The sequence below is a fragment of a genome, unplaced genomic scaffold, assembly GCF_019419815.1.
Source record: "Pyrus x bretschneideri cultivar Hongxiangsu unplaced genomic scaffold, Pyrus_bretschneideri_v1 Contig23, whole genome shotgun sequence".
Lineage (NCBI taxonomy): Eukaryota > Viridiplantae > Streptophyta > Magnoliopsida > Rosales > Rosaceae > Pyrus > Pyrus x bretschneideri.
The window spans coordinates 2,685,001-2,711,724 of NW_025999535.1; the positions used below are offsets into that span (position 1 = coordinate 2,685,001).

Consider the following 26,724-nt stretch of genomic DNA (forward strand, 5'->3'; position numbering starts at 1 on the left):
GTGACAAAAAAAAACAGTTCTATAAGACGCCCCCAATGCTACCTGCTATTGTGTCATGTTCTCCTTTCACCTTGATTTCCAGCAAAGCATTGGCAACAGAATCAACTCACATAGCGTACCTACGAATACAAAAGAGAACCCCTCCCTGCATATGTAGGAGGCTCAAGTTAAATTCTTGAATGCACACTACAGCATCTGTGCTAAGTATTGCACCTATGCAGCAACTAGAACCACGAGTCTCTAATCTCTTTACTTTCAACTCGTAAACCGGATCAATAGAACATGGTTGAGATGAAGTAAAAAGGTACCTTCACATTGTCTTCAACGACAGTTACGGCAAGATGCAGCCTCCCGGTTTTAATATTCTGAAGAGGCACCCACATGTCATGTCTCTGGCCGTCTCTAAGATCATTAATGTTAATCGAGCAGTCGCTGGATATAGAATGAGAGTTAGTTAGTCCTGCATGTAAGACAGCACTTATAGAACAATTTGATAGGAAGCTAAGGGCATAAAAGGTGATAAACAACACTCGAAATAAGCTGAAAGCGTACTTCTGTTAACAAATTTGAATAAACATAGGCACAGAAGGAAACATTTGATATTGCCTCCAGTAGTGCAACTACACAGCAGCTGAAGGGAACAAGAGTGAGGGTAAACTTACCTTCAAACGTTCAGCTGAAAGAGACAGATATTTCAGATTTGATATTGCTTCCAGTAGTGCAACTACACGGCAGGGAACTTCTTTGAGAACAATATTAGCTTTTACTAGGGATTTTGAATGCTCCAGAGAATAATTTGACGAAAGATCTTGCTTGAAATCAATGTTTTCAAGCTTTGGGCCATTGATAAGAAGATTGTAATCATGATACTGAGGATCAACGGACAGATTTATACTTAATGTCTTCAGTGTAGGCACAGAAATATGGATATCTGAAACTATGTCTCATCTTAGAATTCTATCTATATTCAAGTTTTCCAGGATAGGACAGCAAGTAATAAGCTTTTCAATTGAGTCCGTATCAGGATAGTGAACTGTGACATTGAGGAACTTGAGGCTTGGGAAACACCCCGATGTAGGAGGAGCATAGGTAATGCAGTTTGAGCTCAACTTCAAAACCGTTAGTGTTCTGCACGTGAAAAGGCTATGAGGCAACTCAAATTCCCGGTATTGACTATAATGAGACTGACAAAGCTCAAAATCAAGTTCAACGACATTACGCCTTATGGCAGTGCAAAGCCAACCATCAACATGAGACAAATCATCAGTATAGGTAACTGAAAGACGGAATTTTTTTATGTCTGATGAGTCGCGGAAGTAAAGTACACGATCAACAAATCTGGTAAAAAGGTTAGAGCCATATGGACCTGCCTGAAAGGAAGGAAAATCTTTTGTGTCGTTGAAGTAGAGATTGGGAACAGAAGTCCATAAGTTCTTCCACCTTCTAGACAAAATGGTGGTCCTCACAGCATATTTTGTAGGAAGGAACTAAAGTATGTGACATAGAAGTGCATCTGGTAGCGCATTGATCCTATCCTTAACTTTTGCTCGACGCTTCAACACCAAGCTCATTTTTACCTTAAATATTTCAACAAAACGTGGTTAAATTGCAATTGCAACAATAACACAAAATTAATCATTTTTGTTTTCACTTACAAGAGTAACCAGAGGAAAAGAGTAATACATATGTACACACACACACACACACACACACATTACGCTCTGTTTGATCGCTTAGAAACTAAGGTAAGAAAAATGTATGAAATTTAACTAGCTTGACACACAAGAAACCCTAATTCGTATTAAAAATATAAAACACTCTCTTAATTCGTATTAAAAAGGCCACGTCATAAATACCATGTAATTTTAACTAGCTTGGCACACAAGAAACCCTAGCCCATTGTTACCTATATAAATACATGCCGCTAGCTAGTGAACACCCTATTCAGTATCATTACTTGCTCATCGCCTCCGTTTTTCTCTTACTTCTCATATCCTTGCTGTCAGAAAGTTATTATGGCTGGTTACTACCACGTTCCAGTAGGGTACAGGTTCATGCCTCGAGACGACGAACTACTTCTTGACTACCTTCGTCCCAAACTTGACGGACAGGACTATCCCAAAGGTATTGTTCATGACTGTGATCTCTACGGTCTTGAAGAACCATCGGACATATGGAGACGTCTTAACCGTGCATCACATGAGGGTCATGAATGTACAGTTGATAAAGATATCTACGTCTTCACCACACTCAACTCGAAGGCTCCCAATGGCTCGCGTTTTTGCCGAACAGTTGGCACCACCGGCGGCACTTGGAAAGGCGAAGACGCCGGCAAGAAAATCTACGCTTCTGGGATTAAACATGCTATTGGCTTCAGAAAAAGATTTACGTACAGGAACAAAGGATCCCCACAGAATGACCATTGGATTATGCATGAGTTCCATCTTGATCCATCTTTACTACGAAACAAGCATCATCAAGTAAGTACACTTTTCTTTCTTTTAAATTGTTTTTAAGTTTTCCGTCTAATTATTCGGAAAATCACTATATAAAATTAGCCTCTAGAAAAAAAGTTAAGAAGAACGGATCAAAAGCTTATAAAATATATTCACGCTTATACATATATTAATATTGGCAGGCAAGGAAGTATATTGGCATGGGAACAATCTTATAAGGACTTAATTATTTGTGATTTCCTTTTTCTTTTTCTTAATTTTCTAGTTGACATTGAAACTTTGCTCACTAATAAAAAATATTGCTGTCTTTTCTACAGTCGTTAGAGAAAGCAACACATTATATATATATATATATATATATGTATGTATGTATGTATGTATGTATGTATGTATGTATATGCATGTAGACCTTTTTATTTATTTTAGTAAGGATTGGAATTTATATTAACAAAAGCAAACGCGATTCTTAAATGCAGGAGAAGAATATTGTTCTTTGTATTCTTAAAAGAAAGGATGACATATCAAAGAAAAGGAAGCTGGAGGAACGAGATAACTATGAAGAAAACGCAGCTAATCACTTTCAACCTCAGGCGCTTAATGCTATAAATGTTGGAGATTACAATAATGCCCCTATCTATATGGAGCAAATCGCATTTGATCACTCTCAACCTCTGGCACTTACTACTACAACAATTAGAGATTATAGTATTGACCCTAGGTATCCAGAAGAGAACGCAGCTAATCAATTTCAACCTCAGGACCTTTATGCTGCAACTATCGGAGATTACAGTAATGCACATTGGTATACAAAACAGAACGCAGCTGATCACTTTGAACCTCATGATGAGGAGCGTAATGCCACAAATGAAGATTTAACTACTGTCCTTAGGCGTATGGAGGAGATCCTTATGAGCGGTTTTCGAGGATGACAAGTTATATGAGTCGGTATGTCCTGAGAGACTCCAAATTATAGAAGAAGAAGAAGAAATTGCAGCAGTTGTTGGTATTGCTTACACAAAAACAGGATTAATGTAAAATGCTTGTTAGTGTTCACTGGTTTTGCCAACCAGAGTAAATCAATGGCTAACCACGAATTGTAAAGTGATCTTGTTTTCTCCTTTATAACTACAATACTGTTGATATTTTGAGCTTATATATTTACCTACTTCCTTGAATTGTATCACGCACCTTGGCACCTTGAAATTGGGTTGCTTAATTTGTGTAAGAATATTTCATAAATCAATATACATAGGGAAGTCTTTTTTAAGAAACCAATGAATTCAAGAATGCTCGCTCTGTGTAAACCAAATGAGCACAATGCCTCGTTTTATTTGCTTGTGTTGTAAGGAAGCTTTCTTTGCATTTGTGGTTTTAAGGGGATTGAGCCTTATTTGCCAATCGCCTGCTTGCCTATCATACTAACAAGTTACTTCAGGACGAATTATCAGGAGAGAAAAATTTAATGTGTTGATCACAAATTATGACCTTACCTTAAATCAGTCAGGGAGCTTATAACAATAAGCTAGGTTGAATTTGTTTCAAACAGAAGATATTTAACAAGTAGTACATACTATTTAATTTCTCGGAAATTTCATTGGATATATAATAAAACCTTTGCTTTTAGCGTTGAATTGGATTTCCTGAAATAGTTGGCATGCAACTGTACTCTCATCTTCTAGGCTGAAGTATGTAGGTTAAACCTCTTCCCAATTTGCATGCTCGGAAAGAACTTTAATCAGGGAAACTCCGCCTTCTAACCTATATACATGTTAACCAGCCGCAAATCCGCCTTCTTTAAACAAATGGGTAAAAGGTCAAGTGCTTCAGATAAGGCAACACACATCCCTGAGAAAAATCTACGGAGAAACGGAGGGACATGAGAACCATAGAAGCGGCGACGTTAGTGGGAACCTTCCAGGGTTCGATCATTTTTGAGAACTTAGACTCATATTTTTGTACAATTTTAGCTTCTTTTTTATTTATTTATTTATTTTTATTTATTTTTTTAAGTTTTTGCTTTGGTTGGGCCATGGAATGACTTGGGTAAGCCCAACTAATTTGAATCTAATGGTAACTACAAAAATGTTATTAGAACATTGAAAAATTAAGAAGACGAAGAAGGAAACCTAGCATATTCCTCACTTGTAATATTCTTCTTCACTTGTAAGTGAGAGGTTTTAGATTCGATTTTCGTTAAAGGCGAAGTCGAACCACATTATTGTTAGCCTATTGTGAGGCTAAGCTCACCCTGTTCCCGATAGAGTAAATAATATCATTTGTTAAGAAAAAAACATTAAAATTAGAAGGAAAAAGAGAAATAAAACATCAAAATATAATTAATAAATGAGGTGACTAAATGTATCAAGGGAAGAGAATTAGATATTGATCTTACACAAGGTTATACTCTAAATTATCTTTTCCAAGGATTAAAATGAAGTTTTCTAATAAATACTAGCATATGCCCCACTCTTTGTGTCTGAAAATAATTTTTATTTTTATTGTAAAATGGGAAGGAGAAAGGAGAAAAAAAAGGAATGTGGATTAGAGAGAGAAGTTTTCTTTTTTGTATTTTATTTTTCAAAATTAGAGAATGTTAGGATCATCCTTGGGTGAGGGTTTGAAAAAAAACTATAGAATTTAGTTTGTGTAAATTTATTTTACTGCCCTTGATTTTGTTTTGTGGGAGAAGACAAAATTGTCTTTTTACTATCTTTTGATTAACAAAGAAGGTTTTATTAATGTAGTTTAGATATCGATAAAATATGTATGTATGGTTGGGCAATTTAAACCATACATGTATATTGACGGTTACTTTATGATACTGGAATTATTTCCCATTTTGCTAGCGGTTGGTTGATGATAAGGATAAAACACTCTCTTAATTCCTATTAAAAAGCCACGTCATAAATACCATGTAATTTTAACTAGCTTGACAGACAAGAAACCCTAGCCCATTGTTACCTATATAAATACATGCCGCTAGCTAGTGATCACCCTATTCAGTATCATTACTTGCTCATCGCCTCCGTTTTTCTCTTACTTCTCAAATCCTTGCTATTAGAAAGTTATTATGGCTGGTTACTACCAAGTTCCAGTAGGGTACAGGTTCATGCCTCGGGACGACGAACTACTTCTTGACTACCTTCGTCCCAAACTTGACGGACAGGACTATCCCAAAGGCATTGTTCATGACTGTGATCTCTATGGTCTTGAAGAACCATCGGACATATGGAGACGTCTTAACCGTGCATCACATGATGGTCATGAATGTACAGATGATAAAGACATCTACATCTTCACCACACTCAACTCGAAGGCTCCCAATGGCTCGCGTTTTTGCCGAACAGTTGGCACCACCGGGGGCACTTGGAAAGGCGAAGACGCCGGCAAGAAAATCTACGCTTCTGGGATTAAACATGCTATTGGCTTCAGAAAAAGATTTACGTACAGGAACAAAGGATCCCCACAGAATGACCATTGGATTATGCATGAGTTCCATCTTGATCCATCTTTACTACGAAACAAACATCATCAAGTAAGTACACTTTTCTTTCTTTTAAATTGTTTTTAAGTTTTCTGTCTAATTATTCGGCAAAACACTATATAAAATTGGCCTCTTAAAAAAAGTTAAGAAGAACGGATCCAAAGCTTATAAAATATATTCACGCTTATACATATATTAATATTGGCAGGCAAGGAAGTATATTGGCAGGCAAGGAAGTATATTGGCATGGGAACAATCTTATAAGGACTTAATTATTTGCGATTTCCTTTTTCTTTTTCTTAATTTTCTAGTTGACATTGAAACTTTGCTCACCAATAAAAAATATTGCTGTCTTTTCTACGGTCGTTACAGAAAGCAACACATTATATATATGTGTATGTATGTATGTATCGTATATGCATGTAGACCTTTTTATTTATTTTAGTAAGGATTGGAATTTATATTAACAAAAGCGAACGCGATTCTTAAATGCAGGAGAAGAATATTGTTCTTTGTATTCTTAGAAGAAAGGATGACATAGCAAAGAAAAGGAAGCTGGAGGAACGAGATAACTATGAAGAAAACACAGCTAATCACTTTCAACCTCAGGCGCTTAATGCTACAAATGTTGGAGATTACAATAATGCCCCTACGTATATGGAGCAAATCGCATTTGATCACTCTCAACCTCTGGCACTTACTACTACAACAATTGGAGATTACAGTAATGACCCTAGGTATCCAGAACAGAATGCAGCTAATCACTTTCAACCTCAGAAGTTTGATGCTACAACTACCGGAGATTACAGTAATGCACATTGGTATACAAAACAGAACGCAGCTGATCACTTTGAACCTCATGATGAGGCGCATAATGCTACAAATGAAGATTTAACTACTGCCCTTAGGCGTATGGAGGAGATCCTTATGAGCGGTTTTTGAGGATGACAAGTTATATGAGTCAGTATGTCCTGAGAGACTCCAAATTATAGAAGAAGAAGAAGAAGAAGAAATTGCAGCAGCTGTTGGTATTGCTTACACAAGAACAGGATTAATGTAAAATGCTTTTTAGTGTTCACTGGTATTGCCAACCAGAGTAAATCAATGGCTAACCACGAATTGTAAAATGATCATGTTTTCTCCTTTATAACTGTCACTGTTGATATTTTCGGCTTATATATTTACCTTCTTCCTTGAACTGTATCACGCACCTTGACATCTTGAAATTGGGTTGCTTTGTGTAAGATTATTTCATAAATATCAATATACATAGGGAAGTCTTTTTTAAGAAACCGATGAATTCAAGAATGCTCGCTCGTGTAAACCAAATGAGCACAATGCCTCGTTTTATTTACTTGTGTTGTAAGGAAGCTTTCTTTGCATTTGTGGTTTTAAGGGGATTGAGCCTTATTTGCCAATTGCCTGCTTGCCTATCATACTAACAAGTTACTTCAGGACGAATTATCAGGTGAGGATAATTTAATGTGTTGATCACAAATTATGACCTTACCTTAAATCAGTCAGGGAGCTTATAACAATAAGCTTGGTTGAATTTGTTTCAAACAGAAAATATTTAACAAGCAGTACGTACTATTTAATTTCTCGAAAATTTCATTGGATATATAATAAAACCTTTGCTTTTAGCGTTGAATTGGATTTCCTGAAATAGTTGGCATGCAACTGTACTCTCATCTTCTAGGCTGGAGTAGCTAGGTTAAACCTCTTCCCAATTTGCATGCTTGGTAAGAACTTTAATCAATGAAACTCCGCCTTCTAACCTATATACATGTTAACCCGCCGCAAGGCCGCCTTCTTTAAACAAATGGGTAAAAGGTCAAGTGCTTCAGATAAGGCAACACACATCCCTGGATCGGAGCCTACCCTACCCTCGGGTGGAAGCAATGGAAGTTCTCTGGAGGAGAGAACAAGCGCTTGCACATGGTTTCAATTCAATTTTTCTAGAAAAGATCAGTCAATCTATATTCCTTTCCCTTTGAGATTTTTTTAGTAGTGATATATTATGGTTTTAGATAAATGAATGTTGCTAACTTGCCATATATAAGCGCTAACTATTTAGTAACTTAATGTAGCTTTAACTACTGAGCTAATCGCTTTCAACTTCAGGCGCTTAACTCATGCTATAACTAGGAAGATTACAATACATGGAGAAAAACACATCTGATAACTTCCAACCTCATTGAGTCATCATGGACTGTTGGCACTCCGGCGTACCGCTGAAGTTGTGCAAAATGGAAATACCTAACAACTGATGGCGACCGGAATGAAGATATGTTGGCTTGATGAAATTATGGAATTCGAACTTGTTTAATCAACTTGTGTAATTTGAATGCTTAAACCCTGTACAAATATGTCCCCTTTCTCTTATCCACTCTCACTCTCTCCTTCTCTTTCTCTATGTTTTTGTGGTTTAGACCCCTGAACTTGCTACAATGTGCTGCTAACCGAAAAGCTTCTCGAGATACAGCTACCGCGGCATCCCAAAGTGTGGCTGCATCCCGACTGTTGGTAATTCTTTATGGGACTGCATGATCGACCTGTTCACGAAGGGTTCCTTATGGTGAAAAGGGGAGAGAAATTTTCGTCCTCCCCGGACTGTTGAAGCATTAATTGCAATCAAGAACTTCTAACTACAAAAAACGAACTATATAAAAATTGGTTTCGACCATGAATATCGATGTAATGTCCTAGTGTGTGTTAAAAAATTATGTCATATACAATTTTCGTTCTTTACAGAAAACAAAAACAAACCAATGTTAACAGATTGACAGGACAAGCATATGTAGGTCTGCAGAGTCTGTCAAACAAACAAGCCCCCTCTACCAGGGCACCGCCGAAAGAGAATCCGGTGATAAAAAAACAGTTCTATAATACACCCCCAATGCTACCTGCTATTGTGTCATGTCCTCTTTTCACCTGATTTCCAACGAAGCATTGGCAACAGAATCAACTCACATAGCGTACCTACGAATACCAAAGAGAACCCCTCACGGCTGTGACACAACCTTGTCGACTGCAAAGTTAGCAAGTCTGCCATGAGAGAGCTAAATAAGGATTAGAATGTGGCAAGAATCCTAAAGAACCCTACTTCCGGAGCCACGAGGTATTGTAATTATCAGAAAGATTTCAACCCAGCCTTCATTATTGGACCTTCAACATCCACTGCAGTGTCACTTGCAACCATAACTGCTAACATATCAACTATTTGGGCGGAGGATCATCATCAGAAGAGTTGAGATTTTCTAAAATTTCTCTTCCATTCACTACCAAAGAATCACTTTGAGACTTTGCAAAATCTTTTCTATCAGATTTTTGATTACGCTTGAAGAAACTTTTCGTCTCTCTCAACTTGCCCTTTGCCGGGGTATCTGAACCACTCCCTCCTGCAGGAGTGAAATCCTGTTCTTTCAGAACCTTAGAAGAAAGAGGCTCAGAAAGGTCGTCTTCCACAATAAATTTCACCCCACTCTCATTGTCATGAACTCCTCTAAGATTAATACTTTCAGAACGAGCAGTCTCTTTAAAGCTGCTTGTACCCAGGTCCTTCTTGGAATTCCTGTGGAACTTCGCACAGAACTTATTTAGTCCCTTGCGAACTCCTTTCATGTGCCGTTTCTCCTCAGGATCTTTATCCATGCCACTGTCGTCATTATTTTGGGATCCATATGTAGCTGAACTACGGCTGCCAGTATCATTTGGAATCTCGTTATCAAGTAGTCGGCTCCTTCCTTGTCTACTTTCCCAAGTTTGTGAAACTTCACTTCCTGGGTGATGAACCCATATACCAGTCTCTTTTTGCCCTTCAACATCAATCGGCTCAAAGTTATCTGCCACCCTGTTAGACTTCTCGGATGATATAGATGAGAAGGAACTTTTATTAGCATCGCTGGCAAATGAATTTCTTTTATCTTCCAAAGTTACCATTTCCTGAACTTCTGACTGCTCAGGTCCCTGCATATGTAGGAGGCTCGAGTTAAATTCTTGAATGCACACTACAGCATCTGTAGTAAGTATTGCACCTATGCAGCAACTAGAACCACGAGCCTCTAATCTCTTTACTTTCAACTCATAAACCTGATCAATAGAACATGGTTGAGATGAAGTAAAAAGGTACCTTCACATTGTCTTCAACGACAGTTACAGCAAGATGCAGCCTCCCGGTTTTAATATTCTGAAGAGGCACCCACATGTCATGTCTCTGGCTGTCTCTAAGATCATTAATGTTAATCGAGCAGTCGCTGGATATAGATTAAGAGTTAGTTAGTGGGCATAATAGGTGATAAACAACACTCGAAATAAGCTGAAAGTGTACTTCTGTTAACAAATTTGAATAAATCTAGGCACAGAAGGAAACATGTTACACTAAAAAGTTCAAAAGCAAACCCAAGAGCATCATCGACGAATCGGTCCTTGTCACAAACTTCAATAGCCAGCACATTAGGTGCATCCCATGTAAGAATGGGGATCTTGAACTCCTCATGCCATTTTGGAGACAGTGTTTTCTTTTGTATCTTAGTCCTAAACCGGTAGAGGCCCAATTGACCCTTAGCATAAGGGTCAGAAAATCCTGAAAGAAAGGCTCTATTCGTTAAATATAAAATTTAAACATGCTGTGGAAAGTTAGAAACCAATGTACTAGCAAAGAGAGACTGACCATTTAAATCGGCGGCTTTCACATCAGATGCTTCAATAACTTCTACTTTGACATGAGCAAGAGCCTCCTTCTCGTTCACAGAGAACCAGCTTTCTGTCAATCAAATAAGCATCGATTATTAATCAAAACATTTCGAAAATACATTTTGAGTCTCTGTGTGTGAGAGAGACACACACACACAGAGACCGAGCATTCATGACAATGCTACTGCAGAATGAAGCATTCATGACACTGTTTACAGCTTCTCCTTAACAGAAGCTCAAACGAAATTATATTTCAAAAGCAACAATATCTTCAAGCATGAAAGACTAATTACTTTAGAGTGAGAAATCTACTACGCCAAAATAATAAAAGTTAAAAGCTTTTCATTTCATGAAAACCAAATGTGCGGAAAGATTTATACAAGGTTTATATCAAAATACATACATTTCTGATTGCACACGTGTGTGAGTGTGTGTATAAAAATTACCTTGCTTTGGGGAAACGAATTTTTCCATGTCAACAACCAGCATATTAGGCTGCAAAGATAAGTCATAAGTAGATTTATAGGTCTAATTTTCATTCAAATCGGGGCAAGATGTAAAGGCAGTTGACAGAGGAGTCCATTGGATATCAAAGAATTTCATAGGACAGTCGGAGGGTAAAAGTCCGAACCCCATACCTCAACAAGTGTCTGCTCAAACGCAATTGAAAGAAGCTTCTCCTGGCAGACAACATAACAAAGAGCGAGTCAGAGAGAAAATTACAGAGACGGAGAGCTAGAGATGGAGAGAATTAAGAATTTATTCTGCTCCAATATGATAAAAGTTACCAGCCATCCAGCAATCCCAGGGAGTACTGTAACGTCAAGTCCATGAGTGAAAATAGGCTTAACAGTCATCTGAAAATATGGAGGCTGAACAAAGCACAACCGCACGCGGCCAAGGAATGGCCACCTGCGAAGAAACTTCACTCCAATCAAGACCTTCAAGGAAAAATACAGCTTGATCAGAATGTATCAGTGGTTTGTACATGCCATTATGGACATCTTATTTTCCATATAAATAAGGTATGAAAAATCTTACAGATACTCTTACGTTACATTGGCTGAACCAACTCAACAAGGTAACATAGAGCATCTAGCATACATAACATGAACTACAGCACAACATAAGGGGGAAAAATCACAATTGTAAATTTCGGATGTCACCTTCCCTTCAACATGCATGCCTGTAATATGCAACTTTGCCCACATCCCAAAACCTAGTCTTTTCCTTAACTTCACAGCAAGTATTGCGATCATATCATCAGCCGTAAGAAAATTCAATCCCAACTCCAGAACCTACATCAAGTTAATATTTAGTATCTGGATTCGGGACCTGCAGTGACAAAGAATGCATGAAAACTGTTCACCGAACATTCCAGAGAAGGTAAACAATACCAGGTGGTCATCATCAGCAGACTGGCGAACCACTCTCATCTCTGTGAGTATAGGTGCATTTCTTCCCAAGTAAAGGTGCTGAACTACCGCTTCCTTCTGCAGACATATTCAGATCATTGTTAATAACTCAAAAAAAAAAAATGTATTTAACCACCAAATAACAAGGTGACACTATCATATTCAGACAAAAAGACATGTTTCACCAAAATTATACCTACAAAGACATTGAAATATTTGACATCAAAGAATTCACATTATGATTCAGGATTAACTCACAATGCCGTTCAATCAGAAAATGAAGAACAATATCAAAACTAGTCATTGTTGTAATAAAATATTTGAATGCTCATTTAAGATGCGGATGCAACATAAGCAGTTTTTGCCACTTAGATAGCATTAATAAATGAAAATACACTCTCTAAAACTAAGTTAAGATCCAACAAAGAATTACATCCTTTGAGAGTTGTCAATCACTCAACTATCTCGTTCAATCAGAACAAATATATGATAACAAATGCCGACAAACTAAACGAAAAGTAGTTGCGACTAGAAGTACTTTGAAGATTATTCAATTAGAAATCGAACTACAATAAGAAATCCAAGAGTCTTAAAACAGAGCAATTAGGACCAAATGATCAATCCAAATCAATAGCACAATCGCAGTCATCCTATTTGATTTTAATAGACCAGAAGTTATAGTCTTACGGCTGTCCATGGCTTGTACTTCTCCAAAAACCAAGGTATGATGGGAAGGAGGATTTGCTGTGAAGCAATCTGTTCCATACATATAGGCCATATCTTTTCAATTGTGTGGTTCAACCACCGCACTGTCTCAGATTCAGAAAGCACCTGAAGTATTGAAAAAAAGCAATGTCCATGTGTCATCTGAAACAAAGATTTAAATTTTGACAACATGTACCAAAAACAATTATCGGGATGGATTTTGTTTCTCTTTTTTCATCTTTCATGTTGAACACATAATTTTAACTAATAAAGCAATTACCACAACTGAAAATGCAGAATGGAAAATGAAACAAATTACCCGTCTCTGATTAGCCTGTTGTCTTTCCTCGAACTGTAATTTCTTCCGCAGTCTGATAAGGTACCGTTCATGAACCTTTCAGAAGTACAAGAAAAGTTCAAATTAAGTACATCCCTTTTAGCACATACCGGTTTGCCTATTCAAATAACAGATCATGTTTCCTTACAAAAGCAATATTCATTTCACATCATTGGTAAAACGAATCAAAGGTAAATGACCCAAATGTTAGCACCAACAAGCAAACTTCCACATACTTTTAGCAGGAAAATCTAGCACACTACAATGTGCATGATTCTAATTCATTATCTATAGTGTGTGTGTATATATACACACACATATATACATTAATACATATATATATATGTATGTAATGAAGAAAGATGAATGAAAACAATTAGTAAAATTCTTACCAGGTAAAGATAAATGAGAGAAAGAAAGTAGACAACTGGGTAGCAGCAATTGTAGTGGGAAAGCAACCACAGGCCACATAGCACAATCCCCACATGGTGTATTATTGACACCTCTGTTATATCCATTTCTACTTCTTCTTCTCCAACCCCAAAAAGAAGGCACCAACTTTGCAACTTTCTCTCACCTTCTCTTTTGTAATTTTTCTGGGTTTTCTAATTCACACTTTACCCCCAAGAAAATTAAAGAAAATAAAATCCTAAGATTCAGAGTCAAAATATCAGAGAATTTGGAAAAGGGGAAATCCCAAGATTGAAACTTGAACTCAAGAAATCATCAAAAGGCATGAATGAAACAAAACCCAGAAAAGGAAATTGAATTATGAGTTATATTTTAGAACACAAATTGGGACAGCAAGAGAGAGAGAAAACCCGTTAAAGAGGATTCATTATGTATATATTTGGAAACTCCTGAAACGGTGTCGTAAGCTCCGCCGTTAAAGTAACCGGCGGGGAGAAATGCAGATAGATAGATAGAGGGAGGGAGAGGGAGAGAGAGAAAGAAGGGTAACGGGCCATGACAAAGACTATGACCAGAGAGAAATGATGCCAAAATTTCGCTGTTTTGAGAAGTTGCCACTTTTAAACTGGTCTTTTGGCGCCACGTGTATTGGACAAGTCAAGTACGCGTGTCAATGTATTAATTGATACTTTAGGGTTTAGGTAAATTTTGTTGGCTTGAACGCTAGTTTGATTTAGGAATATAATCATTATTATTGTATTTCTTAGTTTGATTAGTAGTCATTAACTTACTTGTATTACAAGAGATTTTAAAGTGTGTTGGAAAACAGAGTGATTACCACATATCATTATACATGTTGAGGAATACTTAGAAAATAAAATTTATTATCACTTACATAATGAAATGTGGTGTACCATCTGTATTCCGATCAATCGCATTGAAAAAATTCTACTTGTTTTGCATTTTTATGTGGTTGTCATTCATAGGGGTAATTTTCCAGTTTAAATTAATTCGCTGTTAAAATGGTGTTTGTAATTTGCCACTTAGTAGTTAGTAGTTAGTAGTACTAGTACTTTCTTTTTTACAAAAAATGGAGATAATTGGTGGCAAGTCAAAATTATTCACCCATTCCGGCCCAGTACTAGTACTTTCTTATTTGTTCAAATATATTTGCTAATATCATCTAAAGAGGCAAGTTGAAGAGGCATTATAAGTTTATTCAATAGTTATGCGCGGTAGTTTTCAAAATGTCCAACATTAATTAGTGTTGTGGTCCAACTAGGACAGAGGTCCTCTTCGGATTTCACTGTCCGGAGCCTAATGAGTAGAAAATTCGAACCACTCAAATTGAATTTGTCGGTCTCCATTAACTCATTGCTTTAGGATATTGAATTATACGCAAAGAAATCTAAGCACATTGAAAAATCTTTAAAAAAGGGGCCAATAAAAGATTGTAATCTTGACTTATTATAGTTGACTTATTGTACTATAATAAGGGGATTTAGCCCCTTTTTTTAGGATATTGACTTATTAGTACTTTTAGCTGCTTAATCTCCTCCATCTCCTTCAATCTGCAAAATGCTTTCCACCGCCGTTTAATTTGGCATTCATTTCCAAAATAAAACATGATTCGAAAACTAACTCATACGCAAACACAAGTCCTTCCCGCGCGACAATCAATTCTTCAGCCCTAGACGAAAGAAAGCTACGCGTTGATTTCGAACACGCTACCATTAATAGTCTTGCATCATCTCGAATGACCACTCCAATCCCTCGAGTACTACCACCCCGCTGCAACGATCCATCTGCATTGATTTTGACCGTTCCTACCGTAAGTGGTTTCCAAGTAGCCTGAGCAGCAGCCCTATTGCGCCTGTTGTTACTTGTGGTATTCACCATCTGAAATTCATGTAATAGTTGTCGTGCTTGCGCAACAATATCCCACTAATGTCGAGTTTTATTTTCATAGACCATGTCATTTCTTTCATTCCAAATATCCAAGCAAACCATTACAAACAATTCTAACTCCTCCCTTTTCAAGACCAGCACCATAGCTCCCCAAAGTTGTTTGAACGAATGAACTTTCCAACCCCGACACGCATCCCACCAAATAAAATTCATCCAGAACGAATGAAGAGTAGTCTCCGCTTTCTCCTTACAACTTCCACATCAAGGAGACTGAGTTACTTTCTTTTGGAAGAGATAGTTGCACGGGATAAACTCAATTAGACATCTCCACACAAAATGCTTGATTTTGTTAGGAACCGACAAAGTCAAAACTTGTTTCCACAGAAAATCGCTCTTTATGCTCGATTTCGCGTCTATTCGTTTGGGCCATTCCACTATCTTGGGACCACAAAGAGTATTCTCTTTAATAACAGTACAGATTTGCTTCTTGAAACAAAACTCGAGCCTCACTTTGCTTTTAAAACTTAAAATCGTCCTAAAACTCATAGTCCAATTTTATATGTGAGATTTAGGTAGTTAAGTGACGTATTTTTTCAATTTCAAAGTGCAATGTGACGAGAAATAAATAGTTATTCTTTTAACATCCAAAAGGAAGAAGAAAATTGAGGCGTTGGCTGTCAGGGATGGGCTCGAGTTGGCGGTACAAAGGGGGTTTCATAACTTTATTCTTGAGAGTGATTCACTTTAGACCATTACAGGACTGCGGGATGCTTCTTTGAATATCTCTCCGTTGGGACCTATCTTTGAAGATGCTAGGTTTTTCCTGTCTTTGGTCACTGAAATTTCTACTACCCATATTCGCCAACAAGCTAATTTGGTTGCTCATTGCCTCTCTCGTTTTGTCCTCCACTCTGGAGGTGACTGTACTTGGATTGATGAAACTCCTTCCATTATTAGTGATCTTGTAATGGAGGAAGCCTCCTTTCCTTGTACTAGCTAGCGAATGTCAGTTTTTTGGCCTTTAATGGAATCTAATGCCGTCCTTATTCAAAAATACATAAATAAATAAATAAAACTATTTGTTGCATTGACATAAAAAATAAAATAGCAACTAAAACACAAGTTTGTGCATGACGTTAAAACGTTTTAAAGATGATGTATGGCACACAAACTTGAGGGAGCAAAATGTAATATACTCAATCATAAAACTAAAGGCATATGTGATGGTGAAAGCGAGCGATTTTTCATTTTGAGGAGATTAAACAGTAAAGGAACTTTTTTTTTCCCTTTAATTTTAGAGGACTGTACAAGTTTTCTTCATTAGTATTCCATCTTCGAACTTCAAATTTGACATTGATTTTCATTTCTTCCTTCCAAATTCTTGAATATAAGATTGGATTACTCATTCTAACTCAATCCTAGACATAGAACAATGCCTTAATTTTGTCTTAAATCGAATTAGGTGACGGGTGACCTGTTAAATGGTTGGACGGTAGAACCAAACAATAATACCAATATTTGTCAAATGTTTACCAACTGGTGCTATGTTTCTCGTTACTTGTAAGTGAAAAGCGTAAGATTCTACTCACATGACTGGTGAGGTCATATTATATTTGTGGTGAATACAATACCTTTTGCAGCTAGATTAGAATATCGTTGTGTTAAAGAAAAAAGAAGCTCTTTAGCCAAAATAGTCCTTGAGATTTGCATAACTCCTCACTTTGATCCCTAAGATTAGAAATCGATAGAATTGGTCTCTAAGTTTGTCTACATTCAATAGTTTTCGTCATTCCTTGAAAAAATCTCCATAAAATAAGGATAAAATAACAAAAATACCTTCAATTTTTTAATGGCATTGGCATCCTTAGACTAGACATTTGGATTGCAGCACTCGGTCGTCTCCATTCCTTCTTTCCACAACAGCATGCTATCAACAAGTGATGGTGGAGGAACCCAACTGTCCGTCTTTAAGAGCTTTGGCTCTGGCTCTTGCCCTGGCTTTGGCTGCTTTTTTCTTTGCTTTTTTGGCTTCCACTCTTGCCTCGTCTTTGGCTCTCTCTGGTAGCTTTGGGCACTCAAGCTCCGAGTGGTCTCCTTCCACATTACAAATACGACAGAAAACCTCGACAGCATGGCTCCAATTATGCTTGCACTTGTTATCCAAACTACCACAAAGATGACAAGTTATTTCAAAGCCCTTGCCAACTTCAGTTGCATCCATCGGGACACGTTCACGCCACGGGCAGTACTCAAGCCCGTGGTGACCCTCACGGCAAATTCGACATAGAGGCCCCTTCTCCTCCTTATCATCTCTTTGTTTGTGATCGCCCGTGCAACGACTTTTCTCCTCAGAAGTCGGAGTAGTATTGAGCTGATCAGTCACAGAGTCTAAAACAGGCTTGTCTATACTCTCCTCATCTGTTTGTTTGCAAAAATTAATGGACGTCCATATAAATTCATAACACACACACACACATTTAACTAAAGGCCCTTAATTACTTGGCATCCTCAATCTCATTCAAATCATACACTCACTAGTTACTACTGGTTGGTTGATCATGTTCAGTTACATTTGTATACGTTAATTTGTTAGGACAGAAAGTTGAAATTGATGCTCCCTTACAAAATTTTGTTGGGAATTCTAGGTAATTGGTGACCGGCTAGCCCTCAAGTATACATCACCGTATGGGGCAACAGTTATAATGACAATCAACTTCCTACATCAATGTACACAATAAATAAGAATTCCTCCGCCCTAAACCCTAGATACGTAGATGTGAGCCCATGTAAGTAAGACTGTCTTATAGAACCACGCTAAAACTAAAGCAAGTTTATACTCAAAACTCAAACCGAATTGATCCAATTTAAAATATTAAAAACAAATAAATAAAAATAGAAACAAAATTTCTTCAAAGATATTGACAAAGCAATGCATCAAACCACTCAATTATTAAGACAGAAAAGGCGTGTAGAATAATTACCTGGCACCACCAACACAAGTTGCCTTCCTTCTTTTAAGTGAGAGAATTGCTCTTCCCCTGAAAATTACAAGATAAAATGTTGGATAAATTTACAAGTACAGTTAGATGAACCAGAGGCGCATTGAGGAGCTCACATGCGTAGTACTCTGCAATCGCGGCTTGTTTCTCCTCCTCTGATGCAACAGTAAAATCAATTAAAAAAAAATCAGGAATAAAATCAATTAAAAAAATTAGGAATAAAATCAATTAAATTATAGCACAGTAACCTAAAACAGCAAATCTCAAACCCTAAAAACAAAAAGCAAAATCATACCCGTAATATAATGGATTTGGAACCCCCCTTTTAGATTTCTTTTCTTGCGAGACTCGTACCCTGAGCTGCTTCCCGCTTCTAGGGAAGAATTGGCCTTCTTCTCGGAGTCTGATCTGGTTTTGAGACGGCGGTCGTTCATGGCTTCGTTAGAGAGAGAGAGAAAGAGAGAGGGATCGGTTTTAGATTTGAGCGTCTAGAACTTGCCGTTCCTAAGACCATCTCCGAGGACAGGTTAGAGGGCTCGTTTTAGCCCCGGCCTTCCAAGAAATTAATATTTTAATAAACAGTACATAGTCATATTTACTTTCATCTCCAACCAAAGGTCAAAGGATCATATGACTCGTTTTAGCCCTGTTACAAAAAATCATTTCCAACCTAGGGCCAAAGGATCATAAGGCCTAACATAATTTATTATTTAAATTTAAAAACTACAACAACTTAATTTTAAAAACAACAACAACTTAAATTTAAAACCTACAACTTATATTAAAAAACTACAACTTATATTTAAAAACTACAATTTATTTAAAAAACTACAACTTATATTTAAAAACTACAACTTAAATTTAAAAAGGACAAATTAAATTTAAAAACTACAAATTAAATTTGAAAACAACATTAACTTAAATATAAAAACTACAACAACTTAAATTTAATATCCATAATCAACATCATCTTCATCATCCGCCATTGTAGGAGTATAGTCAGAGGTAAACAACTGTCGTCGGGTCATAATTTCTTTTTTTTTTCCTATCAAAATAGGCCTTACTCATTGGAGTGTAATTCGAAGTGTTCCTTTCCATATTCTTATCATCCATCTCTTCTTGTATTTGTTTAGCCCGTAATTTATGTCTATGGTTCCTTTCTTTCGCCTCAAGGGCAGTTTGCTCCGCTATTAAGCGCAATGAGGCCGCCACTTCATGTGGAGCGGCGTAATAATCATTTGCCTTGCTTTTTTCCTTCAACCTTCGTGCCTTGTTTCGTCCCATAGCCCTAGGTATGGAACCTTCATCCGAAGACGGATTTTCTACCCCTGTTTGTTGAACGGTAGGAGATCCATCTTCATCCATATCTGCAGCTAAGGATGCAGTTTCGAACACCAGCATAGGACCTACTCTATGTTGAGGTGGATCTTCAAATAACACCCACCCTTTACAAATTTCCCAACAACTGTGAAACTGAAAGGGTTTCGAGCTGCCCTCCATATACAATTCCTCCGCTTGGCGTACCTAGAAAATATAATTACAAAAATTAAAGGAAATTAATTTATGAAATTAAATGTAATATAATTAAATGTATTTACAAAAATTAAAGGAAAGTAATTCATGAAATTAAATGTTATCTAATTAAATATTTAAAATAAATTGTGAAAACACTTACTTCGTCATAGTAGTTAGCGCCGCTTTCATATCTACTTGTGGCTGTTAACAGTGCTTGATGCCATTTGTTCAAACTTGGGTGAAGATGTTTCTTCCATCTTGAAGAACAACTCTCGTGGTTTCGGACATTCAGTGGAGCGGTGCCTTCATAGAACTTTAAATATTTTTTGGACACATAAATCCAAACACCTTCACTTGTTTGAGAACTCCCCCTCACACTATCTTCCGACACCCATCTATAAGGCTTGCAAAGAGCTTCATCTTCTTTTCAGGTCCAAGCCCTACCTTTTATTGTAGACGAGGCCATTTGAAAATTATTTAAATAATTGAAGGAAATATTTTTGAAAGAGGTAAGAAATTATGAGAATTGAAATGGTGAAATTTTTGTGAGGAATGGTGAATGAATGGTTTTGGTATTTATAGGAAAAAAATTAGAATTTTTAAGAATTAAAAAAAAACTTGAAAATTTTTTTTTGAATCCAACGGTAACTGGTGCCAGCTAGCCGTTGGATTCAAATTTTTGTTTTTAAATTTCTGTCGAATAGAACTGACACTATTAGAAGCATTGTTGTCAGTTACAACCGATAGCAAAACCGACACCAGTAAAAAAATTCCAGCTAGCCCAAGGCTAGTTGGCTGCATGTGGCCAACCCTTTGGTCCTTTCAGATTCTGTGGGGCCCACGAGCCCTCTAGCTTGGCATTGGGTTGGAGACTGTTTTCGTACTATTTTTGGCCCTTTGGACCATTCGGTTGGAGATGGCCTAATATACTAACTTTTCCATGTGATTTTGACCATAATGACCTTCTTATAAACACACCCTTTTCCTTTTCTTTTTCTCAAAAAAAAAAAATAGTATTATTTTTTTTTTATTGATTCTAGTATTATCAAAATTCCTAGCAAAATACTAAATGACCCATTTTTTAACATTGGTTTCAAGAGAATAATCATGGAATAATCGAACCGAAAATGCTGAACATGTAAATATTTATGCTTTTGGTTGACTGGTCGATGGTCACAGTCAACGTGCGGTCAACGAGCTGACTGAAGCTGATCGAGCCGGTACGAGCCTACCAAAGCCAGTCCAAGCCACATGCATGCTATGTTGTGCGTGAAATAAATAGTCTTTTTGAGCTTTTGAAAAGAGTAATTTTTTTTTGTGTGCTTATAACGCAATCACGAAGCATTATTATTCAACTTAAATTATAATACATTAAATTTTTTTATTAATGTACCCTAGAATTGAAACATATCATCTTTATCATCTACTTCATTATAGTACGTAAAATAATATATCAAGTAATTTGTGCTCCTGATAACTACAAAAACAGCCCGATTTGTTCCTCTTCATTGTATTTGAATGTTTTGAAAACACATCATCACTTTACAATTAGATGTTTTAAAAACATACCCTCACTTTACATGTTTTTATAAAAGACAGCAACCTCTAGAATACGGTATGTAATCATTTATTTGTAATCAGACCATGACAGAAACATGAAAAAAAATGATAATCGAATAGCTGATATGTAACAGGGTGAGATATAATCGAACAATTCGCTTCCGTTATTCCAAATCACACAGAACGCTTTATGAGCCACAAATCCCCTTGAACTAGAAATATAAGCCATAGTTTTAGGCTTTAGTCACACAGGTGCAACCATCAGCACATACAACGAAGGCCTTTCCGGCATCTGGGCCTTCAATTTTGGTGACGACACAACTCCAGCCCTCACCGCATTCGCAGTAGGCTTTAGTCCCATCTCCGCCGCTGTCGTAAAAAAAAGAAAAAGAAAAAGGGGAATAATTAGAATGTAATCAATATCAGTATAACCACAACAAAGTCCGGTTATATATATATGGGAATGGCTAGCATACACGACGCAGGTGCAACTTTCACCACATTTGTAGTAGGCCTTGCCGGCAGATCAGGTCCCTCGGTCTTAGTGATGACAGATTTCCACCCTTCGGCCCCACTCGCAAATTGACTTTCTCCCTCTTCCAACTGCAACACTCCTGCACGTACATGCATGCAAATTTGAATGAAAAGTTCTTAACCCTTTGTATCAAAGGGTGTCTGTTATTCAAATGGTGTGCCATCGTATACAAAGAGGCATGCACCTTTTCAAATTGAAGAGGATTATTCTTAGAGGGATCAGTGCATATATCCCCTAGTAAATGGTGTTGTCTAAGAGATGTATGTTTGCATCTCTTTGTCAATCAGTGTCTAAAGTGTTATATAAACTCAAGTAGTTAGTACAACTGTGAGATACAAGAAGAACAAAATTCCGAGTCGTGTCTTGAGAATATGGAATCTATGAAGTTCACCAGAGTTCGAAGAATGAGGTGCTTCGATTTCGGATTATAGATTGTTGAATTCTAGGAAGACGGACGCCTACCGAAGTATAAGCACAAGAGTAAGGCAAAATTCTGTTTTTAGGACATTACATTTATGCAAGTCTCAATCTCCAAAGTTGTCAGTATTTCTTACTTTCTCTGTTTGCTTACTTTGAATATTTATGTTTGATTTGTGATTTTTATGGTTATTCTTAATATATATTATTAGAATTTATTTTATTGTTATTTTTATATTTTCTAACATTGCTTCAACAATCTAAAGCCATAAGTTTATTTAATTATGGAACAACCAGAAAATATGAGAAATTCTCATAAAGCTACGTACAACTTTAAACATTGGCAACAGAAGATGTTGCATTTATGTTGGGCCTAGAAGGCTAGCCCTATTCTTGAAGAAAGATTAATCAGGGGCTAGATGATGTGTTGTAGGCTGTATATAGTACACAAAACAATACAAGAGTTTTGGGAATTATTGATGATGATGATGATGATTATGATTAAGATAGAATTGGCAGTGTTGGTGTCAATTATGTAAATTCTATGATACAAATTTCATGCCTGGCTGTTACATTATATGCATGTTTATATTAAACTGCTTCCTATATAGAAAGGAAGGAGATTTTAGTTTCCAAAAGGGCACAGTGATAACAATTTTTATCATGTGGTTGCTGCAATTATGATGTGGTCCGTTTAAAGATCATGTTCAGTGTGGTTGCTGCACTTTTTATCATGTGTCTACTTTAAACAAATATTGTGTCTATTTAGGTCAAGTGAATTGTTATGCTCGTAAATTCGCTATTATATACCTAATAATTCTCCTTGTTTAAACTTTTATTTTACTCTTTTATATAGGCTTTACATTCTATTTATGTTTTGTAAATTGTAACAAGCAAAGAGTGGAAAATGAGCTAAAAAGAAAGTACTGAGACTAAAAAAGGTTTGCAATTCCATGTCGTCAATGCAGCCTCTGCAGATCAGTCGAGTTCGTGGATTAAAATGTACCGACTCGGAAAGAACCAGGAGATTTTCCATATATGCTTGGAAAGCTACATATGTCTATTTTCAGTAGAATTTTACGGTTTATGAATATCATTTTTCTAGAGAGAGTTATGGCAGTTTTAGTACATGAAGGTTGGGCTACTCACGAATACAAAGTTTTCTACAATTATTATCAATGTGGCAGATTAAAGGAGGGTTAAAATTTCTATTTATTAGGAGTTTTAACCACTTAGAAGAAGCCAAAAAGTCTGGAAGCAAATAAATAAGGATTTTTTATATAATGGGAACATAATGAGACTTCAAAGCTTATTAGGAAAGAAGAAAAGAAGGCTATTCAAGCCTTGGCTGTTACAAATGAAAAGGGGGGGTTTTTATCCCTCTTCAGCGCAGCAGCAGGTCAGTGTGCAAAAACAATTAGAAGAAAATAAAAAAAGAGCAGGCACCAAAGAGGAGGAGGCAGCCACGACAGAAGAGAGAAAGAGGAAGGACCGGGGCACCATTCCGCAATTCATCATTGAAGGGTTTTTTTTTCTCCTTTTTACTTTCTGTTTTGTTTGTCTTTGCTGCCCATATACATTATGAGTAACTAAATTCCATAGTTGGGACTTGCTTGAAGTCCTAATCATGTTTTCTTGAGTATTTTCGATACACTTTTGTTACAAGATAATTTGTTGATGCTTTAATGGTTAACCCTATTTTAATTCCAATCTTATTGAGTTATTTTATGATTGATCACCGTAGAATAGCTTTGTAATTGAGTTCGTTACATAGGAAAATTTGAATGACCGAGTCTTGTACCTATGCCGGGTAACAAGAGACCTAGTTACGACTCTTGGAATTAATTATCACAAATAACTGGAATAGATACCATGTTCTAGGATTCGTATGTTTGTCAATTTCCATTGTTTTATGCTTTCTCCTAGGTGCAACTTAGTAGATACCATGCTAAATACTTCGAGAATGAAAAGAGTTAGAGTAGACACCCATGCCTAATTTGTTGTTTAGGAAAATCAATAACTTGAAGAGTAGATAAGATGCCCTTATGTTGACAAACGTTACGCATCTAAATTGTCTTGTATCATCGTATGTACCGATTGCTTAGGCGAAAAAGATTAGAGATGGAAATCAAAGTCCTAACTGTTCAAGCATTGTTTTCAAAACCCTTATTGCCAATTACTTTTATTTGCCTACGTTCTTTATATTGTGTTTTTATACTTTCAAATTTAAGACATCTCATACTATTTGGTTAAATCCTTTTTGTGCATATTTGCTAGCTTTTGTGAAAGAATTCATTTAAATTGTTAGGAATCATAACCTAGACACATATTAGTGCAATCCTCGTGGGAATGATCTCGTACTTGCTTTTTATACTATATGTATTAGATTTTGTGCACTTGCGAGTTTAAAACGTGCAATTAGTAGCTTAATATCTAGGTTGCTGAATGCATAACATGAACACCAAAGTGGTGTACTGGATCAATACCAGTTCATGAAAGAGTTCCTTTTACAAAAAAGAGATGTGCCAATTTCCATAAGTTTGGCATTTGATGAAATATGCCAAATGCCGTTGAATTTTTCTAATAAGGGGAATGTAATGGTTTGTTTGATTCTAATCATATACACCCACGAAGGTTTCCTTTATGAAGAAATATAATAAATGTGTCAAGCAATTTGTGAGAAGCGAACTCATGTGAATTCCTCATCTTTCCAAGAAAGCCATGCTTGGGACTTTTGGAAGGTGCGAATTTCTCAAAGGACATGAAAATATGCAATTAGTTGCATTATTAGGAAATTTATGAGCATGCAGTCACTCGGTTGTATAATGCGTTGGTATATTTTTGGGCATCCAAATTGATATGGCCAATTAGTCATCTTTGTAGGGATGTAGCCCATCAGAAACTCTTAATGAAATGTCATGTTGATTAGAATGATGTTCATAAAATTCTACTAGTTATTTCAAAGAATGAAGTAACTTGACGGACGAAGTTTTGCCTTGCTTCATGATTTAGCCTTGTTGATGGCAATGGACTTCGAGTTCTGGCAACAAAAGAAGCGTCGTCCTTAGTCAAATCTTAGTGTGTGAACTCATTTCAGATGAGATATCATTCTTTTGGGAAGGCGATGATTGGATTGTAAGCAACAAGACCCATGTTGAATGAAATGACGATATACGAGAAAAGTGTGGGGGTTTTTTGGAAATGAAAAGACTAGACACTAAATTGCGAGCGCCAATATCTCCTACAATGAATGACTATTTAAGGTATGCAGATGTTAGAGACCTTCTTACAAATACCTAAATGTGGGGGAAGTTTACTTCCAAGTGTTCGCAAATTGTTGAATAAGTCCTAACTTATGTTTTGAAGACTTAACATTGAAAAACAACTACTCTCGTATGAAATATAGTTTCATAACATGGATTGTGCACACCATTTAAAATAGTCAACTTAGTAGTGGATCCAATTATTAAAGATCAGACTAGAGAGTAAGTTGATAATCGAGAGGAATGAGGCTACAACCAATATAACTAATGAATCAGCTGGCGGAAACCTAACTTAGTTGATTGGAGATCCCATGGTCGATATAAGTTCAATAGGCAAACTGGTTGGGCATGATTCAAGGAAATTAACACACTACATAGACCTCATTCCTATGGTGGAAGAAGTGTGTTGTCTGCAGAAATTTTAGGGTGCATATTTATAGTTAATGACACTGACATCTTACAATAAATAAGAGGAATAGAGCAGACTATTCTTAATCAGTGGTCACCTATGTGAGGTTAGAAGTGGGTCGCTTCTATGAGAATGAGATAGCTAAATTCTCTAAAGCTCTCATAAAACTAGAATTTGTTCAGGACCAAAATGAACACAACCGTATGAACTATAATATATTAGAATTAGTGATGTCATTTCTATCATTGCAAATATCCCAGCAAACCATTGCAAACAATTCTAACTCCTCCCTAAACCAAAATTTCTTTTATGCCCCTCCAATTATTTTTTCAACTATCACTTAACTGCTTAATCCACGTCCCCAAATAACTGTTGTTGGAGAGATTTTTTAGTGTAACCGGTATACGGGATGATACATCACGTGTTACTAAACAAATGGTGGGATATGTGTGCTAAAAAGTTAATAACTTAAAAATTAAAATTTCCCAATATTCATATTAAAATACGTGGTGTATCACTTATGTTCTCGTCACAACTAAAAATTTCGAGCATAATCCCATATCAATGCCCTAATGTCAAAGGTGGTCTGGATAACAAAGCAAGGGCATATAAGTC

The 26,724-nt window shown here is 36.6% G+C and overlaps 4 protein-coding genes and 1 pseudogene across 5 annotated transcripts; 2 read left to right on the plus strand and 3 right to left on the minus strand.

Annotated features, from left to right (window-relative positions):
• LOC103960131 overlaps window positions 1-1,571 on the minus strand; it is a 1,739-nt pseudogene extending 168 nt beyond the window's left edge.
• A 444-nt stretch (window positions 1,572-2,015) lies between these two features.
• On the plus strand, window positions 2,016-3,385 carry LOC103960130 (NAC domain-containing protein 41-like). Its single transcript, XM_009372548.2, has 2 exons — window positions 2,016-2,480; window positions 2,933-3,385. Exons 1-2 carry the CDS (start codon window positions 2,016-2,018, stop codon window positions 3,383-3,385), a joined length of 918 nt encoding a protein of 305 aa, XP_009370823.2.
• A 2,141-nt stretch (window positions 3,386-5,526) lies between these two features.
• LOC103960129 (NAC domain-containing protein 41-like) lies at window positions 5,527-6,882 on the plus strand. Its single transcript, XM_009372546.2, has 2 exons — window positions 5,527-5,991; window positions 6,436-6,882. The coding sequence occupies exons 1-2, from the start codon at window positions 5,527-5,529 to the stop codon at window positions 6,880-6,882; spliced, it is 912 nt and encodes a 303-aa protein (XP_009370821.2).
• Window positions 6,883-8,607: 1,725 nt separating this feature from the next.
• Window positions 8,608-14,092, minus strand: LOC103960071 (C2 domain-containing protein At1g53590). Of its 2 annotated transcripts, none has more exons than XM_009372459.3 (12): window positions 13,485-14,092; window positions 13,075-13,149; window positions 12,738-12,881; window positions 12,033-12,128; window positions 11,802-11,933; window positions 11,424-11,576; window positions 11,274-11,315; window positions 11,082-11,130; window positions 10,613-10,705; window positions 10,342-10,525; window positions 10,073-10,196; window positions 8,608-9,909 (listed from the first exon to the last, which is right to left on the minus strand). In XM_009372459.3, exons 1-12 carry the CDS (start codon window positions 13,608-13,610, stop codon window positions 9,160-9,162), a joined length of 1,968 nt encoding a protein of 655 aa, XP_009370734.2. In that variant the 5' UTR covers window positions 13,611-14,092; the 3' UTR covers window positions 8,608-9,159. The 2 variants fall into 2 exon arrangements, with proteins under 2 accessions (XP_009370734.2, XP_048441483.1); XM_048585526.1 differs by having other exon boundaries at window positions 12,738-12,917.
• Window positions 14,093-17,091: 2,999 nt separating this feature from the next.
• Window positions 17,092-18,903, minus strand: LOC103960070. The gene is made up of 4 exons (XM_009372458.3): window positions 18,706-18,903; window positions 18,527-18,565; window positions 18,393-18,449; window positions 17,092-17,829 (listed from the first exon to the last, which is right to left on the minus strand). Exons 1-4 carry the CDS (start codon window positions 18,842-18,844, stop codon window positions 17,342-17,344), a joined length of 723 nt encoding a protein of 240 aa, XP_009370733.1. The 5' UTR covers window positions 18,845-18,903; the 3' UTR covers window positions 17,092-17,341.
• Between the last annotated feature and the right edge of the window lie 7,821 nt (window positions 18,904-26,724).